Genomic DNA, 20558 nt, shown 5'->3' on the forward strand with positions numbered 1-20558 from the left:
GAAACCTTGCTACAGTGAACTGTAATCACAACGTGTATTAATCTTATAATATATAGCATTATTATATAGGAAAATGTGGTTATTACGGTATATGCACTTGCAGTAATACACAATTGTATTACTATTGTACAACTATATACTTACTGACACACTTATCAGTCTACTCTCAAGTCTATGTGAGGACAACAGGAGATACAGGTTCCATAATAGCATTAGTAAATCTACATTAGTTCTGTCATAAAACAAGATAGAGTGATCCTTGGTCGTTTTTTGCATGCCTTGATTTAAAGAAACAGAAGAGGAGGGATAGAAAAAGTGGGGACTTAGACTCGAATCTTATTTTGGACATCAGAGCTAGATGAGTGTATGTCTTCTCTCTGGCTCAAAGCAAAGTATGAAAAGTTATGTATGTAGAATAATTTCATTAATTTAATTTAGTTAAGTTTCAGCAATTATCAATTTGACTATTTAGGAGAGTTTCATTTTCAGATTTGATTTTCAGATTCCAGGTGATTTAATATTCCTACAAGAGAAAAAGAAAAAACTAGACAACCACCTGTTCCTCAAACAAGCCAGGAAGACTTTTTGAGCCAAATTCTGGCAATTGAAAAAACAGCTTTGAGTGAACACGAAGAGGGAGCCAAGAGCTGCACAAGGAGAGCTGGTGAATGCATCCTAGTTGATCTGTTAACACTGTCAGTGTGCGCAGAGCTGCTATGCGTGAAGTGATGCCAGAGACTAGTCTGAAAAATGAAAGTGAGAAGCAAGGGACCATAGATAAGTCTTTAGCTTCTCTGTAGGCAGCTGTAGGTGTGCATTTTGGAACTAGATTCACCTGCCATTCCCCAAGTAACCTGTCCTTTCTCCCTAAGTACATTCCTTTGCCCAATTTTGGTAAGAATTGGCTGGCCAAGCCCAGCTTAAGAGGGCCATAGGAAGTTACTGAGCACTGCAACCAAGACCCTCCTCGCTGGATATGCTGTTTAAGAAAAGATAATGAGAAGCTTTCAGGTTGTATAGCTGGTCCATTGAGCTGGACTGTGGCCACCGAGCCCCATGCAAAGAGACTCCTGCTGAGCTCCATGCTCCCTGCAGCCCATGCCACAGCATCAGCAGCCCAGTTCCTTGTTGGTCAGGCCTTGCCTCGTGCAGACACACACTCACCAAGCTTCAGAAGCCAGCCTTCACGGTCCGGATTAAAGAAGGTATGCGTCAAGTCATTGCCATCATCCTCAGGTATTTTGAAGGGCTCATTTTTTATGCTCTCATAGAGATTCTGGTGTGAGGGAGGAGAAACATGTGGTGGATCACTTCCACGGAAAGGCTCTGCACCACCTTTTCAATATGTACTAGTGCAGTTTCTAACTTCCCAAGAACCGTGACTGAGTTTGGAAGCTCAGTATTTGAGCAGGAGATATTGGGAAGACCAAGGTAGGTTCAACCCTGACCTGTTCCTGGGTGAGCCTGCCAGGCAGATAGACAGACAGTAGGCCCTCTGTTCCGGTGACTCACCACACCCACCGGGTTCTCCATTATGGCCTAGCCACAGATTTCCAGTCTGTTCTCTTCCCACAAAACTCACCCTGAGTAATTCCTCAGGCAGGTCTCCGCCATCATTGATGCCACGGTTCATAGCGATGAAGCGCTCCACAGTGGGCTTGTCCTTCACGTTGGGATTATGCAAACTGGTATTCAGCATGATAATGGCAAAGGAAAGTACATAACAGGTATCTGGGACAGAAAGAAAAGGAAACGGGAGATTCAAGCCAATTTGGGAATATAGTTTGGATTATACAGTAAAGAAGCATAAGATCACATCCAAATTAGCGCCTACAGGTAGTCCTCGACGTATGACGACAATTGGGACTAGAATTTCCCTTACTAAGCAAGTCAGCTGTTAAGTGAGTCACACCCAATTCTGTAAACCTTTCTTGCCATGGTTAAGTGAATCACTGCATTACATGATCGTTAAGCAAATCTGATTTCCCCCCCATTGATTTTGCTTGTCAGAAACCAGCCGGGAAGATTGCAACTGACAATCACATGGTTCCAGGATACTGCAGCCATTGTAAATTCACGCCAGTTGCCAAGCACCTGTGTTTTGATCATGTGACCAGGGGGATGCTGAAATGGTTCTAAAATTGTGACTGCTTGTAACTCACTTTTTTCAGTGCAGTTGTAACTTCAAATGGACATTAAAGGAAAGGTTGTAAGTTGAGGACTACCTGTGGAACCCAGCTTGACCTTTAAAGTCTTTTGAAACTCTAAGCCAATCGGGGTCACTTTACCTGAAATGCTGCCTTCTACCATTTATTTATTTATTTCCTGCAATTAATATTTTTATGTTCACTCAGGGTGGTGAACATATATAACAGACATGTCAAACACAAGGCCTGGGGGCCAGATCCGGCCCGGGAAGTGGTTTCATGCGGCCCGCGAAGCCATCCTGGAAACAGTGAGGGAACGGCCCCCACTGCCTTGGCCCTGGCCCAGAGACCCTCCTCCTGCCAGAGACCCTCAGATCTGTCCCACTCCTGCCCAGGCCCCCATAGGCACCCTTGATGCGAACAATGTAGAGCTGGCCATGCCCACCCAGTAGGCCATATGCACTTTAGGCACACCCACCCAGTAGGCCATGCCCACCCAGGCCACACCCACCTGGCCCCCTGAGGGCAACTGCAATGCTGATGCGGCCCTCAATGAAATTGAGTTTGACACCCCTGATATATAACATTCCTCTCATCCTATTTTCTCCACAACAATCCCGTGAGATGGATTGGGCTGAGAGAGAATGACTGGCCCCAACACCTGTCTGGCTTTCACACCTAAGGTGGGGCTAAAAAAGTGTCCTGGGTTCTAGCCTGATGCCTTAACCATTAGACCAATGTTTCCTAAGGTTGGGAAACGCTGCATTAGACCAAGTTGGCTCTCACATAAGACTTACTCATTTCTTCCAAGGCTGTGTGTGCCTACAGAATAAATAAGTAGCTAGTAAGGGAGAGGGCTGTTGAGTAATAGCATGCTTAAGAAATAGCTTTTCCAGAAATATGCCTTATAGGGGCAATGAAGACTGGGGTGGTGGTGATGGTGCCCACCACCTTTTAAATAACTCAGCTAAGATCTGTTTTTATTTGACATGAAAGGTTTTTTTTTCATTTTCTCTACAGTGTTGTTTTTGAATATGATTTCATGCTTAATTTTTGTATTTATTTATTAAATTTGCTGTCCATATGATCACAAGGTAACTCAGTTGCTAAGTTAATTGTTATAAATTTCTCTGAGATCCTTTGTTATACAATAGCGTGCAAACAAAAATATCAACAGCAAATTAAGAAGCATAACTGAGCCCTATGTTTCAAATTCTGGAATCCCTGGATCATTCACAAGTATTACCACCACCTTTTTTAAAAGGGGGCATTATTACCCCGTTTCAGTTAGACCAGAAACAAAGAATGAGGATGTTTTTAGTTCTTGGGTTCCATCTTCATTCATTTCAGTGTTAAGCCTTCTCTACTTTCATCAATGAAGTTGAAGGTTCAGCACTGTAAACTAGAAGGCAGGTTTTTTTCTAAAAACCTTAGTGATTAATTTTACTTTGCACATACTGCACAACTTAAAGTGACAATTAACAGAATAACAGAGTTAGAAGGGCCCTTGGAGGTCTTCTAGTCCAACCTCCTGCTTAGGCAGGAAAGCCTACAACATTTCAGACAAATGTCCAATTTCATCTTAAAAACCTCCGATGTTGGAGCACCCACAACTTCTGGAGGTAGTTGTTCACTTACCTGTTGATTGAAACACACCAGGGTTGCATTGACAGTACCGTTGTGCAAATGCTTCCATCATCCGGTCAATTTTCTGCGCTTCACCTGGCAACCGAAAGCTCCAAAGGAATTGCCTGTGAGGGCAATGAAAATTTAGCCTATATGTTCATTTGTGTGCTGTACAGTTGTGAGGAAAGCTATAGCACAAATAATATCCCATTTATCTTTCCCCTGGCAAAGTGTTGGAAATACAACTCTCGGAATTTCTTGCCTACATAAGCAACCAGCTGGGAATTCTGACAAGTTACAAACCAAGCATATCTGATTGATGCTAGCTTGACAAACTAAGTGTTGGTGAAAATAAGGCTGATTCAAGGCAGGAATGCTGCAGAATTGTCAACAAAGCATTGGCATACTTCTGGTATGATCAGAAAAACCTGTTTTGAGGCTGAAATAGAATTCAAAACTTTCCCCACACCTCTACCCACAGGTTACATCAGGAACAGAGCAGATCTGGACTTTCAAGTGCTACCAGACCCCCAGTAACTCCCATAGCTCCAGCCAACATGCTGTATAATCATGGATTGTGATTTGTGTGTGGGTGTGCCTTTGAGTCAGTTTTTCAGTCACTGTGATGTGGTTTGCCATTCCCTCAGTTTTAGGATTAGGAGTGTCAGCAACAGATCCATTAGTGAAGGGTCCAAGTCAGCAACTTCATTGTGTTCTACCTATAGTACAAGAATCTTTCCAGACTACTTGCCTTCTCTTGGGAACAACCAGATATAAGGTTCCATGAAACCTAGGGTGAGTCAGGCTTATGCCTTTTGTGACTATGCAAGGACTCAAGGCTAGTTCCTCATCTGACCCCTCCTTCCTGCCTGGCTGGGAGTTTCATAACACTGAGAGGTTGACAGGCTCCAAATCACATAGCTAGCTTTGTGCCTAACTCATGGTCTCCCAGTCTCTAGCCTAGTACCTTTAACCATTACACCAAACTGGATCTCCAGTCATGAAAGATGCTAGTTAATCCAAAACCATGGGAAGCAAAACACGATCTACAGCTACACTTACAGACACATAGACTTGCATCTGTCTAATATTATAATCTCTTCCTCTGTCACTCACCGCAGTGCCTGTACAAGGTTGAGATCTGTAAACTCGTGCAGCTCCACAAAAGAATGTAATACTTGGATATTAAATTCATCTCTGAGGGAAGGAAACAGAATACATTGAAATTCTGGTTACATCATTCTGATTACATCATATACAGGTGACAGCTTGATTATAGTTAAGGTCTGTGTTTGTTCCTCCTGCCTAATAATTATATGCTGAATTCATGTAACTTAGAGTTGCTACTCTGATGGTCCCTAAATCACAAGGATCTTCCTATTTCCTCCTTTCTGAGTACAGACTACACTCAGATACTCCTCAACTTACAACTACAACTGAGCCCAAAATTTTTCTTGCTGAGGCAGTTGTTAAATGAGTTTGCCCAATTTTATGATCTTTGCCAAGTGAATCATTTCAGTTGTTAAGTTAGTAACATGGTTGTAAAGTGAATCTTTCCCATTGACTTTGCTTGTCAGAAGGTTGAAAAAGGTGAACTCATTGCCCTGGGATCCTGCAACTGCATAATTTTGAACCAGTTGCCAGGCATCTGAATTTTGATCACAAGACCATGGAGATGCAGCAATGGTTGTAAGTGTGAAAAACACTCATAAGTCACTTTTTTCAGTGCTGTTGTAACTTCAAACGGTCACTAAACAAATGATTGTAAGTCAAGGACTACCTGTACTCTTCTGCTGAGTTTGGCTCATTCTCTAAACATTAACAAAGAAGAACAATGTTACACATTAACAACCTACATTAACAACCTACATTCCAACTTTACTATTATGATTAATAATATGGCCTGGTTAATTACCTTTCACCCAGGTAGTCACCAATGGCAGTCTTGTTGAGTCCTTCCCCCTTGTAGAGGAACTGGGCAATGTCTTCACAGGTATTCTTCAAAAGGTCATTCTCTATGAGGAACTGAATTCCCTGCAAACCCAGGGGGGTGGAAAAGGAAGCTCTTCAAACATCTGCTATGTGAGAGCCTAGAAATAAGAACCTGTAACATCTGCCATTCAATTTCAAATTATCCTAACTGATATCTATTTCAAGCACAAGGGACTGCAGGGACTTGGAGGAGTCTGCAATCAATGTAACAATAATTTCCTTAAACTCACTTAATGAATTCTGCAGCTGAAGTTGGTCTGAAATGATTTCTTGACTCACTACACGATTTATCCCAAATGTCACACTTTTTCCATGATAATGATAAGCTATCAGAAGACCTAACAAACTGAAATCCCAGCTGTGTTAGGGTTGTGTTAAAATGAGTTCTGCTTTTAAGAAACAGCCTCACCCTTAAATTCTCCTGTATGGAGAAGTGAAATTACAGACCTTATTGCTTATTTCCAAAGAATCCTTGGGGGAGGAATTGTTCCAAGAGACTTAGCAGATAATTTGGGGGAAGAAGGGAAAATAGAGATAAACACAAATATAAGTAAGGCCCAAATTGATATAGCCAATTTGGGATCACATGCTTTAATCCTGTTGGTAAATACAGGATTTTGCCTGGTGTATAGTTGCTATTAATGCAACACCAAGGAAGCAGTATCATTTACCTTCTTAGGATCCATGTTGAATTTCTTCCTGCCCATTGCCACTTGCTTGTTTCTCTGCATGTTTTTCCTAGGTAACACAAAAATGTTGCTCAGTCTCCTTTACTACAAACCAACATGTGGACACTACTTCTGATACAATCTCTGCTTGCAATACCTTTTTCTCCATCTTGTGTTCTAACTGCAAGCTTAACAAACACATTCTCATCCGATGCTATTCAATAGTTGATACTGTGATTCTAATGCCCCTGAAAGGCTTTAAGGCCCAACCTAAAGTCTCCAGCTGACTCAGGAATTCTGGGAGTTGAAGTCCATGAGTCATAAAAGAGCCGAGGTTGCCTATCCCTGTTCTAAACAAAAGCAAACTCCTAATTTCTATAACAAGATGAACATTCACTCTCAAACCTATCAGGGAATTAGGTAACAAGTTCTTATGTAAGATAGAGCATCCATTTAAATTTTCTCAATCAATCAATCAATCAATGGTCCACAATAGCCACTAACAACAGGATTTATTTTCAACAGTTTAGGGATTTTGCTGGAGTGATCACTTCTTTCTTTCCAATATTCATTCCAAAAATAGTGAAATGCCAGCAAATTCCATCTTCCCACTTCTCCATCAGTGCAATGTGATTGCGGGGCTCCCCGACAGACTATCCAACATATAGTGAGGGAATGCACTAATAGAAAATACCCAGGAGATTTTAAGGACTTCCTCTGCATAACAACGGTAGCTACTGACTGGATTTCCAAACTCGACATTAAACTCTGAAATGTTATTTCTGTTTTCCTCTTAGGTTTTATTACTGCTTCTTTAATTGTTTTAACTGTTTTAACTGTTTTAACTTGTAAATATGAAGTGCTTTTAATATTGTGTGTGACCAGCCATACGCTAAATAAATAAATCCATCAGGACTCACCTCTCTTCTGTGGAGCCCAGATTCTCAATTTCATTAGTGACTTCTGCTATCTCATCTTTCAGACGCTGTATAGAAGAACAAGGGGGGAAATCATGGAATAAGTAATGACGTGACGCTTTTGATCAACCTGAGGCAGGGAGGAAGTTATATTTGTTTTTAACCTCAGAATGGAGACCAAGTTTTATTATATCAGCCTTGCCTGAACTCTATTTTATACCAGCTTCACCTTTTTCAAATTTCTAATTCAGACCTGAGAATGTTCAGTGGAGGGGCAAGAGAAGAGAAGGCACACTTACAGAACATAGAAAAGAACAACCAAATTCATGCTGCCACTAAAAGTCAAGAGTATAGTAAGCTGAGATTTAGAAGCATCCAATATCCCAATTGCAGCTACAGAACTAACAATCTGACCCCTGTGGCTCCTTTAAAGCCAAGAGACGTTGTTCCTTCACTGCCCATCTTCTGCAGCCCAAAGTTTAGGCTAGGGTGGCCAAAATGAAGTAAGTCTCTCTGTCTTGGCTCTGAGCCACCAGCAGGCCAACCTTCTCTCAGCGGAAGGAAGAAGATAAACCCCTGGGGCTAACACAGTTACTGGGCTAATCCCATTAGCAAGCGTCCAGCACATGTCAGTGATTAGCCCCTGCTGCTGTTTTATTTATTGCTGATGGGCTTGAAGAGCATCGGTGCCAAAGCAAAGCTCCAAGGAACAAGTTGCTACAGGGAACAGACGGCTCCTGCCAGAGCCAAAAGCAGATCTATCTGGCTAGTAGATAATGCAGTGAGTGGAACAGGATGCAATAAAGCCACCTTTCAAAATGTACAATTTCTTGAGGGAAAATGCAAATAAAAAAATGGCTCTATCTTGTCTGATAGGGAAAGAAGACAGAGCTGAAAGACAGGGGGACAGGAGAGAAGGGAGATAAAACATCTCCTCACTTCTTTGACAGATCTCACAGGCCAGAATAGAGATTGAAGTTGGAGGGGTGGAAGGAATAACTTGGGAGCTAGACTGTGCAATTGGATCTCCTTGCCATTTTGTACCTCCCTCTCATTAGTGTTCAGAGTCATGGCTGCCCACTCATCTGCAATATTACAGCTCAATACTCATCTTAGAAGAAGAATGCGAACATGTAAAAAAAGTGTTACCTTGTCAGAAATGCGGCACACCACCTATTAATTTGACAACTGCTTCATCTCTTCTGCAGAAAGCTATTTATGTGGAGCCAAACCATTCCCACCCTCCATATTATTTTAACTGTCAGCAACTCATTTCAGGCAGGTGCTCCCGAGACATGACCTTTAACCTGAGTTATGGCTTGCTGAATTGCACTTCTATTCCCCTGTCCTTTCTTCACACACCCGTATGTCTGCCAGCAGCTCCTGTTTCCGCCGACGGATGTTCTCCAATTCTTGACACTCTTCAGGAGTCAGGTCGGCTGGTACTGCAAGAAGAAACAAAGAGTTATGCTTTAGGTTTGGGGTTGGTCTGGATAGTCTTATAGGTTCCCTTAGAACTGTAAAAATTGAGGGGAGACTTCTATGAATTCAGTGGTTGCTTGCGTGTCAAAGAGGTATAGAAAAGAAAGGATTGAAAAGAACAAAGACTATCAAGAATGCCTAAGCAAAGGGTGGAGATTACTCAATATTCTTCTCTTACTAGACCAAGGGCAGGGGTGTTGTATGTGTGTTGTGTATACATGATCATAGAAATGTTCTTCCACGGCCAAGGATACTACATTCTGGATTAAACCCTGGCACCCCCAAAACTTCTCATTTGAAAGCATATCCCCAAAACTTCTCATTTGAAAGCATATCCTTAACATTCACTCAGGTTCTGTGAGAGAGCAAAAATATTACAGTTTTTAAAAAATCTATATTAGACAAGAACAAACTAATATCACAGGATGGTTGACAGACTCCCAAAGCCGTGGATCCCAGAGAGGCCATCCAAAGAAAAAAGATTCCTAAATACCGTGCGTGTAGTTTCCTTACATCAATATTTAATTAATGTAATTTAAAGTAAGAATGTACATTCAATTTTTATTCTGGCCCATTCCTTTGTTGAGTGGGACCCTCTGAATGCCCTTGAAAGCCTAAGGTAGATAGACATAAAGGCTGTCAATTCTTGATCAATGTAATAACCCAATTTGTTCTTTAAGAAATGACAAGTCCCTGCCATTATAGGTGCACAGCTTTCTATCACCAGATCATGCTATAAAATTTTGGGGTACATAGCATATGCCCTCTTGCACACATTCTAGTCATTTTACTTATCTTTCAGCCTTGAATTTACAAGTTTTCCAGACACATCTGGTTGGCCCCACTAAGTGCAAAAATGCTGGACAAGATTCTTTAATCTGATCAAAACTAATACTTTCAGAAAATGAGAAGTGGATCCTGCCAAAAAAGATGTATTGTAAATCTGATTTCTTTCTGCTCAATATGCTTCCTTACTGTATTACCTTCTGGGCATAACAATAAAATAAAGATTCTTAAAACTTACCGTTACAGCGTATATTTGCACTGTATTAGATCACAAATTCTAAGTTCATACCTTGAATACAGCACAAATGCCACAAATCTGGGATTTGAAATATGTGGGACAAGAATTAGAAGGCATTACTGCAGACATGTCAAACACAAGGCCCGGGGGCCAGATCCGGCCCGCGAAGTGGTTTCATGTGGCCCACGAAGCCATCCTGGAAAGAGTGAGGGAACAGCCCCCACTGCCTTGGCCCTGGCCCAGAGACCCTCCTTCTGCCAGAGACCCTCAGATCTGTCCCACTCCTGCCCAGGCCCCCATAGGCACCCTTGATGCGAACGATGTAGAGCTGGCCATGCCCACCCAGTAGGCCATACGCACTCTAGCCACGCCCACCCAGTAGGCCATGCCCACCCTGGCCATACCCACCCAGCCCCGAGGGCAACCGCAAGGCTGATGCGGCCCTCAATGAAATTGAGTTTGACACCCCTGCATTACTGTATTTTTTAAGAAGGGGGGGGAACCATATAAAACCATGTGACAATCACTGAAACTGTGAAAGTCTCAAGATACATTCAACACTCTTAGGAGAATGGCCTGCTCAAGCTTCCAAATGAGAATGCATTTTTTTCTATAATGTTGTGCAGAATGGATAATATCACCATTTCACAAAGCAGAGAATTTCAATGCATATGTAATTTGTTGCCTTTAAGATAAGACAGTGGCAGAAGAGCTGCCGCTCCCTGAGGCATATAATATTCTTTTTTATAAACTGCATGATCCTTTCTCAGCTCTAACTTTTACAAAGCATGTCAGTCTAACATTAGCTTCTGCATCAATCTCTCCTTTCACAAATCTAGATTTACACCAGCAGGTTTAGAACGTTAATCCCAGGAAGGATGGCTGATGTATTTGTTTAATAAAAGTCGGGTTGTTGGCAATGGGTTGGTATTGCAAATGACCCAAGTCTGCTCCAGATACAAATCATAGATCACATACAGTCCTATTCTTCAGAAGACTCCTAGAACAGCTTCAACTTTTCAGAGTGAATTAGGATGCACAGATCTGCATCAGGTGGTGGTGAACTGCAATCATATGCACACAGCTGTGTCCTATCTTCAGAAGTAGCTTGATGAATCCCACTGCAATCTTTTGACAGTTAATCTGGTTGACCCTAGAAGCAGTACTAGAGTTATGCACAATGGCTCTGTGTAGAAATGCTTTGCATCTACTGGCTTTGTGCCTACTGCAAGGACATGTAAAAGGGATAATTTATCTTTCTTATATTCATGAGTCCAGCAAAATGGAAGAGGCATGGTGCCCCAGGATTCCTAGCAAAAATCAGAACTTGAGCATCCTGTCTATCAAAGATACCCCATGGAAGAGGCAGCGCGTGGTAGCTGAAAGAGCCAGTTCATTCCAGAACTGTGACCTACATCTGTACAGTGGCATACACAGACTTTCACATATGCAGCCAGCATCATAAGACAGCCTGCAAATGTCACTAGAGGAGTTCAAGCACATTCTCATCATTACAGATGCAAGATGCCTTGACTTGACTCAGGATTTTTGCTGATTAAATTGGTTTGAAGTAAGAGTCAAAATGGAACTCCTAGATTAATATTAGGATATTAGATGGGGAAGACCAACAGTGGGTGTAGCCAATTAAAAAAAATATTATCACTCTACCTGGCAAAATCCTCGTAGTATTGCAGGGGGGGTGGAGTACAGAGAGCAATGGGGAGTGTGTCCTAATGGGAATACAGATTTCCAATTAGGAGTGGGAAGTCAAATCTCTCTAGTCAAAGCCAATTCAGAGAGCAGAGTTCCTGACACAACAAGGCTTCATTGTGTGACTGCTGGAACAGAGAAGCCAAACAAGGAAAGCGCCTCTTCTTTGCTTTGTAGTTGGACACGAGGACAGCAGCCTAAAGCCAAGCTTCCTGCAGCCACAGAATACAAAGGAGGATGGTCTTAAAGAGGCAGCATCTTCTCTTTCCATCATAAGGGTTAGAGGTATAGAGCCTTGGTGTTTAGCTTAAATAATTCATGTAGTTTAGATACTATTATAAGACTGACAACATTCATTTTCAAAATTGACTGAGAGCTTTATAAAATTAAATGAGAAATTAGGTGAAGTCCCCTCTTCCCTATAACTTTGATCTCATTCCTAGGCATTACATCAATCTTTTTACAATAAAGTTTCTCAACTTGTTTGTAAACCCTCAGAAGAAAGGCAAAGTGTCCCCAAGAATGTGTGGAGGGAAAAACTGTAAAAAAAAAGGGTGAAAACAGATTCTACACCTTGCTTCATCTTGTCCTTCTAGGATATCAATGTTTTCCACTGCCAAGCTGTGCTGCTAAAGTGAGGTGATCATCAAGTCAACAGGGAAAAGTTCAGGGTCTGCTCTGAACTTAATAACTGGTTTGCATCACATATAGACGAAAACACAAACATGATGAATGTGCCCTATAAAACTAAAGCCAGATGTTTCCATGGTCCTTATTAAAGAGCACAACAGTATAGTAAAGGATAATTGTGCACACATTTGGTTTTAAGTATTATAAATGCAGCCCTCTCCTCCCAGTCAAATAGGCAATCTTAGGCCAATAACCTTACAGCCCTAATATCTCAAAACAGGTTCCTTAAAAAGTAGAACTTTAAGGAGATGCTATAATCTTGGGGGAGACCTTAGAATTTATCTTGTGCAGTCTACTACCCAATGCAACAATCGTCTACTAGATGATTCATGAGAGATCACCATCTAGCCTCTGATTAATCACCGCCAGCAAACAGGGGATCCACTGTGTCAGGTGGCAGTCAATACAGCACCATTGTTTGGCAGTTCTTAATTTTTCTTGATTCTAATATGCACACATCTCTACTAGTCTAGAAACAGCAAATAAAACAAATTCCGTATACATCAGCAATGTATATGCATAAAATTTCCAATCAGTTGAAGTTCAGTGAGTGGATTATAGTATTTCTCAAGAAGTAATATTGCTTTTTCTAAAATTCTTCAGCAGCACAAACTCCCATAATCTCATTTTCTCTTTTCTGCTGCTAATAAATTCATGCATTTCTAAAAGTATCCATTCTTTTCCTTTGAAATAAGTTGCTTATGTGAGGGTTAGCCTTATCACCCAATATTGCCTTGGACTGTAATAAAGCCATCTTTCTACAGATTAAATGCATCTGTGCCTAGTTTAAATGAAAGCATCCTATGGGTATCTTTTCCTGCTTTACTTCGTGCCAATATTAAACCAATAATTTTTATAGAAGTGCAGTCTGGGTCGGCAAGAATGGAGCAATCAAGTTCCCATAGATGACAGCAGCTATATTGAGTGTCCAATCTCAATGTTTGTCCTCTACTCTAAGTCACATGGATGGTTGTGTGAAACACTGCATTTTACATTTGAAACAGTTCCAATACAATCTAGAAAGTCGGGGGGGGGGGGGGCAGAATGTTACCATTTTGGACTTACGGTAGCAACACTGTGCTCAAAACAGAGGGGATAAATTCAAAATGGTCTAAATTTCCAATGTCTTGCCTACCTTTAGTTGGTTCCAACCTTTGATGCAAAAAAGGAATTTCCTTTGCTCTTGGTGATATGATGTCCCTCACCACAGAAGTTTAAACTCTTGGCAAGCAGCAAGTAACACTGCCGTAAACTATTAACTGTTGCTTCTTTAGAAAACCTTACCCAACTTTCTAGCTGGTTCTCTGATAAGACTAGCAGACACAGCTCTTAACTCAGCTATCTACCCCTGTAATTCCAAACCAGTACAATTTATCCAGAGCACATCCTAGACACAAACTATCATTTTTCATTCAGGAATATTATTAACGGTCTAAGGTTCATCTAAGTATGAACACTCCACTTGCATCAGGAAAAATCCAGTTCCTGAATACACATTTGACAGAATGATGAACTTCTGAGATCAGAAGACAAGAGAGACCCCCGGTAAATAAGCCTGCAAAATCCTAGAACTATAGGCACCCTTACCCTGCTGGCCTCTACGCTAAGTCCTTCAAAGGAGCCATTACTTCCATCCCAACACTAAGGAAAACAATGTTAGCATAATATCCTCTATGCCAAAAAATAAGCTATTGGGAAACTACAGTTACAGACAGTAGGTGGATGTGGAAAGCAAAGCTCACCGATGGCAGGACAGAAAGAGATGTCACACCAAACATGCCTATGATAGAAAGGACACGGGACTCCCATTAATAAGACCCAGACCCAGCACGACATAATGCAGTTGTGACAGATGGACCAGCACACAGAAAGGGTGCCAAGCAATAGCAGCTTTTCCTAAAGCAGAGACAATTTCCCATTTACACACCCATGCACACGCTTACCCCAAACCAGCTGCCTTGCTTCCTCTGCCTGCTATGGATGCAAGCCCTGTGACACAGCACCAGTGCACTGGTGGTCCATGTGCCGGGGAGCCCAGCCTTGTCAAGGCAAAGGGGCTGTGCCTCACTGGGCCCTCATTCTACTCCACTGTGCTTCCTGGTCGGCCTTCCAGAGAGTCTTCCAGTGAGACTAATGGATTTGGGACCACCCACCTGCCGCTGCACAGAGCCCAGGCATTAACTCCTGCCTGCCTGAACCACAGCTAGGACTGTACAAAATGTAGTGGAGCTCTTGGTAAGACAACCTGGCTCTTTCAGAAGCAGCCCCAGCCCTATCTCAGTCTTAAAACAGGAACACAAGCCACTTCTACCAAAACGGCTTCTCTTCTCTGCAGCTTGCTAGTTCAATACCAGTAAAATCTTTCCAGAATGCTGAGAAAGCTGTAATACCTTATTTAGTTTAATGGTACCCTATTCAGTAAACACAACAGCATCTTGTTAAATCTGTTTAAGGCACCACAGAATTCTGTTTTTACCCAAATGGATTGGCAATATTTCCACACTGCTGTAAACCGCACATGAATTTCTGTTCTTGTTAAGCAAACCCACAGTTGTGACTGTTGTTCTTTTTATTCAAAACTCACATCAGTTTGGCAAATGTTGATTTCCCCTCTATTTTCTGAATGCCCAGGAGATGCCCGAGCTAACTGAACTACCCTTTCCCCACTTTATCTTTGACTTCAGGCTGTATGCCCTCATCCAACATAAAGATTTTCTTCCTCTGTATGCTGTCTCTTCTGCAACAGACTTTTAAAAAGGTTTTGGAAAGCTTCCTCTTTTCCTTTCTTGGCTTTTAATTGGCTTAAAAGGAGTAACACTGAAGTGATCACATTTTGTTATTGGTATTTGCTATATATGCTGGTTGTTAAAAAGAGATGTATTTGTGTGCCATCGTCCCTTGCAACAAAGAAAGGCATTCGTCCACAATAGGATTGTCTTGATTAAGTCCTACACGCTCAATGATTGTTCCATGAATCAATTTACTTCTTAGGAAAACTTCATGTACAAGAGCCAAAAGGAATATTTGTGGCTGGGGGACAAATTGGACTGGGGACTAATATAAGCAATAAAAGGGAAGATCCTTATCTTTGGTAAATGTAGGATAAAACAAAGCAGCACTCCAGTTTAATAGTTTCTAAATGGTTTTAGAATAGCACATTTTTAATTTTATTAAATTTATTAAATTAGATTTCATTTGATTTTAATTTATCTTTACATTTAAGTCCTATGTGTTTATACCATTGTTCTGTTAATGAGCTATTAAAATGCAATATGCATAACTGTTCTGTGACTAGCTGTTCTAGTCCTTCTGTCAATATACTTATTGACTCCTTTACATAAAGTAAAAGTCTGAAATCCTGTTTAGTGTGGAAAAAGATGTTATGAAATTGCTTTGTTAGGAAGTAGATTCCAGTAGAGATGAATTTTTGTACTCATTCAGAAAACAGTTTAGACCTCATCAAAATTAGTTTAAAAACAGGGACTTGATAATGTAATGTCGATAAATCAGGCATAAAGAACTTCACTCCAAAAAGATTCTTATTCTAGGCTGGAATCTTTTTATGTGATTATTTGTTCATGTTTTGAGCTTCAATATTCTTAAGTTTTATGAATTAAAAATCCTAGAGAAACTTGTATCTTCCTCACGTTATTTTTATTATGGGAAAATTTCATTGGAAATAAGTATCCAAGTCATATTTTTATTTTGGTTTCTATTTCCTTAACAATTTTGAGATATAGTCTACATCAACCTCTCTAAATAAGCTTTGTAATTTACATCTGAGTTTTATATATCTTATTCTTTGGCCTCATTTGATACCCAGAACTAAAGGTCCATAATATTCAAATTCACTGTAAAAGAACAAACCTATATATGATTATAGGTTGAAACTTCCTGACAGTTAGGACAATCAACCAATGGAACAGCTTGCCTCCAGAAAATGTGGGTACTCCATCACTGGAGATTTTTAAGAACAGACTAGACCAGGGGTGTCAAACTCAATTTCATTGAGGGCCACATCAGCATTGCAGTTGACCTCAGGGGGCCGGGTGGGTATGGCCTGGGTGGGCGTGGCGTACTGGGTGGGTGTGGCTAGAGTGCGTATGGCCTACTGGGTGGGCGTGGCCAGCTCTACATCGTTCACATCAAGGGTGCCTAAGGGGGCCTGGGCAGGAGTGGGACAGATCTGAGGGTCTCTGGCAGAAGGAGGGTCTCTGAGCCAGGGCCAAGGCAGTGGGGGCCGTTCCCTCACTGTTTCCAGGATGGCTTCGCGGGCTGCATGAAACCACTTCGCGGGCCGGATCTGGCCCCCGGGCCTTGTGTTTGACATGTCTGGACTAGACAATCACCTGTCTGAGATGGTATAGGTTCTCCTGCTTGAGCAGGGGGCTGGACTAGAAGACCTCCAAGGTCCCTTCCAGTTCTATTCTATTCTGGATTATGCAAAGTAACATCCATTGATTTTATAGAGGGTTACTGTCAGATACAGAGGATGGAAACCTAAAAACATTTCAGTAAAGTTGTTAAAAATTATCTCTCCTCCTATGTGCCTTATGCAATCTTCAAATGCTGGACATTCAGGAACTGCTGTCTTCCATCTTGTATGTCATCAGATATGTTTACATACAGATGGCCTGTTCCTGCTTTAGATCTCACTGATTTTTTTCTAGACCTCATTGCAAACTCAGGTTCAATACTTTCATACATTTTTAGTCTTTTACTTTTACTCATTCCACACAGCAAATACAGCTTAATCTGGGGTTTTAAAATAAAAGATCTACTACCATCATCTCTTCATAATTTATGTTTTACAGTATGTCTAATAAATCAGGAAACCCCCTGCTTCATTTGCTAACAGTGAAAGATGACAACAAATGCTTAGATGGCATTCACTCCTAAAATCAATGCTTCCTTAATACATCTTGGCTAATACATCCCAGCTGCATCTTCAAAAACCAGATTCCTTGTCAGGATTAATTTTGTCATGGTAGCTACCCACAAGGCAGAAGACAGCCGTAGTTACTGCAAGCCAACAACAGGAACCATCTATCAATTTGAATGATCAGTGAACTTGGGGACATCCGGCATTTCGGCTGCCAGACAGAGCCCCCTATGACATGATAAATCTGCTGAAAAACAATTCCTCAGAAGAGCTCCAATGTGGAGAAGCTGATTTAAACACACTCCATATGATGACCTTCTACTGAAACACACCTGTTCCTGCCCGCAAGTTGTAAGGCTCAAGATTCATCTGTGTCCACCTCCTGAACTGAAATAATTCAGTAGAAGGAGCAGCCATCACAGCAAACCTAGACAGGGCATCCTTAAGCAAAGCATTTCTTGCAGCCTTCAAAGATCATCTGGAATCCTCTTCCTATTTGCCAAGAGTTTCCTATAGCAGTTAATGTCTAAGATTGGACTCATCTCAGATTCATTTCTGATTTGTTACTTGCCCATCAGGTGGCAGCTATCATTTCTTCCTGGCATGTATTGCTCCTTTGTGAATCTTTATATGATTCACCAGGGGTACCATAATTCTGCATTGTACTGCTTTTCAGGATATGAACAATTTTAGACATTGCCATATAGGGAAGCACTTAGGAAAAAACGTTCACCCTGTGCTGATAAAGTGCCACATGGGGAGGCTAAGAGAACAAAAATATGAAGAAGGAAAACTGCCTTTAGTATATATAGGTTGGAAAGAAAAGATTACTCGGAAGACTTGTTGAAGATTTTGCTACTGCCAGCATATCTAATGGGTTTTAAATGATTGCATGGCTCTTCAAACTCGGCCCTTTTATGACTCATGGACTTCAATTTCCAGAATTCCTCAGCCAGAGTGCCTGGCTGAGGAATTCTGGGAGTTGAAGTACATGAGTCATAAAAGGGCCAAGTTTGAAGACCCATGGATTAGAGCTAAGGAGGAGAATTGCACAAGGGAAAGGGAAAGGGAAAGGCAAAATAAGAGAAGTGTACACCTACAATCAAGGCTGCTTAGCTATTATGTTCAGATAGTGGCCTATGAGATGCAGCTATTACTTTCCTTCAAAATATTTCCTCTACCTGAGACTCTGAGAGGCAGTTTGGTTAGTAGTTAAAGCACCAAGCTAGAAATTGGGAGTCTGAGTTCTAGTCTTGCCTTAAGCACAAAGCCAACTGGGTGACCTTGAGCCAATCACTCTGTTCAGCCCTAGGAAGGAGGCCATGGCAAATCATTCCTGAAAAACCTTGCCAAGAAAACTGCAGGGACTTGTCCAGGCAGTCACCAGGAGACAACACTGACTCAAAGGCATAAATGAATAAAATAAAACACATCTTTAAAGTTTAGATTCAAGCAGTTGATTCGCATGCTTGACCACTCACAAAAATATAACCAAATCTCAACCATAATTAACTGTTCCCTATTAATGTCTGCCTCCCTTTTCCACTGTTTTCTCTAAATCAAATTATAGATTGTGCATTTCACCCAGATTCTTTTCTTGTATTCTGTAAAGCAGCATGCATGTTCATAGCATTCTTACCAATAGTTAGTAATATACTGTGTATATGCACTATCCACTCTCCTGACCAACATACTTAGGCATAAACAAGATGAGAGGAGGTGTTACCACACAGATGAGAGGGAAGAACAGTTCTACAAGACGTCTACATATTAAGTTTTAAAAACCCAGGCAGTAGCAGTGATTGAAGTTTAGAAAGCAATGGGGAAGATAAATTCCAGATTTACTCAGCTTCCTGTGTACATGCATGAGGCATATAAGCGCAGTAGGCAACCTAATTATGAAATCATTTGGTGCTTGAAGAAGCAGCAGGGCTTTTGACCACATTTTTTCTCTCTCCTTCTCTTTACCTGGGTTCCCTCAAAAAAATGAACTGCTTTTTGACAGGATTTCACAATATTTACGGTAAATATTCTCATCTCACAACTGCAGATAAAGGCAGTGTGACAGGACAAAAAAAACATTTTTGTATATTACATCACCTATACCCGTATCCACTGCAAGAACCAAAGCTTGTAACTTCGTTAAATCTGAGTTATCTTCTTTGCAAAAATCTGAGAAGATGTAAAAACTGCAAGCCACAAGCCGTGGAGATAAGCTCTTCTAACAGTCCCAAGGGACACACTTGCTTTGTCAATGGTTTGACTTCAAAACACACCCTAGGTGGAGGTTCTACATCCAGATATTATCTTATCAAACTGATTAATTAGTGGGATTCACAAATTTACAATGTTTGAGGAGCAGAGCACATAACACAATGTTTTTCTAGAAGAGAGTGGGACAATCTTTAGCTTCTGCCAGTACATTTGTTCGCAAGCCAATTATTTATTCATTAACAATTCTCACACAATTGTGCTGATGCAACTGGCATCAGAAAGAGGAAAGAGGAGGAAGGATAATTTATTAGAGAGTGGAGGAGGGTGTTATGTACACTAAACACCATGATACATATCAAAATCTAGCACATCATAAGAAAACATTTTCCTCTTGGCTTTCAGTGTTGATAAACGGCTGACGGATTCCACCCAAAGAAACCCCATCACAGGAAAGGGAAATTTAGGTTCCTCTCCCTGTTGTTTCAGTTGTCACTCAACTCCCAGACCATCACCTCAGCTATTCATTTATCTGTTACTGACAGAGATTAAATGAGAGCGTTGAAGAGAGAGAAAGAGGAGCAGGTCCGGCAACAGAATATTCCAGCCACTGAGAAGTTATTTATTAATTAATTTATTATTTATTAATTTAATTTATATACCGCCCTTCTCCCGGAGGACTCAGGGTGGTGAACAGGGCAAGTTAACGCTGCACTTGGAGTTAATGCTCCTCTATGTTATATGGGGTGCTCAGATGGATTCATTGCAATGCATGTAGGCATCCCGCCCCAAATTCTCCCCAAAATCACATTGCCACAAGCCTATGGCACATTTGCCTGGTGGGCCAGGGAAAATACGGATTTGTAGAAGCAACTATTCTTGGGAGTGGAAGTGGGGCAGGGATGGAACTACAGGTAGTCCTCAACTTATGGCTACAATTGGGACTCAAATTTCAGCTATAAATCAGTGTGGTCATAAGTCAAATCACTACATGACCAGACCTGATTTTACAACCATTTTTTCTCATAGTCGTTAAGCAAATCCAGCTTTCCCATTGGACACTTTTTGCCCTTTTTTTTACAGGAAGCCGGCAAAACAGGTTGCAAATCATAAACTACAGGATGTTGCAACCTGTCATAAATCTGAGCCAGCTGTCAAGCACCTGAATTGTGATCACCTGACTACAAGCGTGGTGGATAGTTGTAAGTG

At 41.2% G+C, this 20558-nt stretch overlaps 1 protein-coding gene across 2 annotated transcripts in view; it reads right to left on the reverse strand.

The window, feature by feature from the left end:
- CYTH1 (cytohesin 1) overlaps nucleotides 1-20558 on the reverse strand; it is a 77630-nt gene that overhangs the window by 18562 nt on the left and 38510 nt on the right. Inside the window, exons 2-9 of one of the 2 annotated variants that reach the window (XM_083353015.1) lie at nucleotides 8713-8795; nucleotides 7354-7418; nucleotides 6437-6503; nucleotides 5689-5807; nucleotides 4890-4970; nucleotides 3786-3898; nucleotides 1583-1731; nucleotides 1165-1276 (exon numbers count right to left, since the gene is read on the reverse strand). In XM_083353015.1, the coding sequence (XP_083209141.1) occupies nucleotides 1165-1276; nucleotides 1583-1731; nucleotides 3786-3898; nucleotides 4890-4970; nucleotides 5689-5807; nucleotides 6437-6503; nucleotides 7354-7418; nucleotides 8713-8795 (789 nt within the window). Of the gene's footprint in view, nucleotides 1-1163; nucleotides 1277-1582; nucleotides 1732-3785; nucleotides 3899-4889; nucleotides 4971-5688; nucleotides 5808-6436; nucleotides 6504-7353; nucleotides 7419-8712; nucleotides 8796-20558 lie in introns of both variants that reach the window. The other variant, XM_083353016.1, reaches the window with a different exon arrangement.

This window comes from Vipera ursinii (genome assembly GCF_947247035.1).
Source record: "Vipera ursinii genome assembly, chromosome: 2".
Lineage (NCBI taxonomy): Eukaryota > Metazoa > Chordata > Lepidosauria > Squamata > Viperidae > Vipera > Vipera ursinii.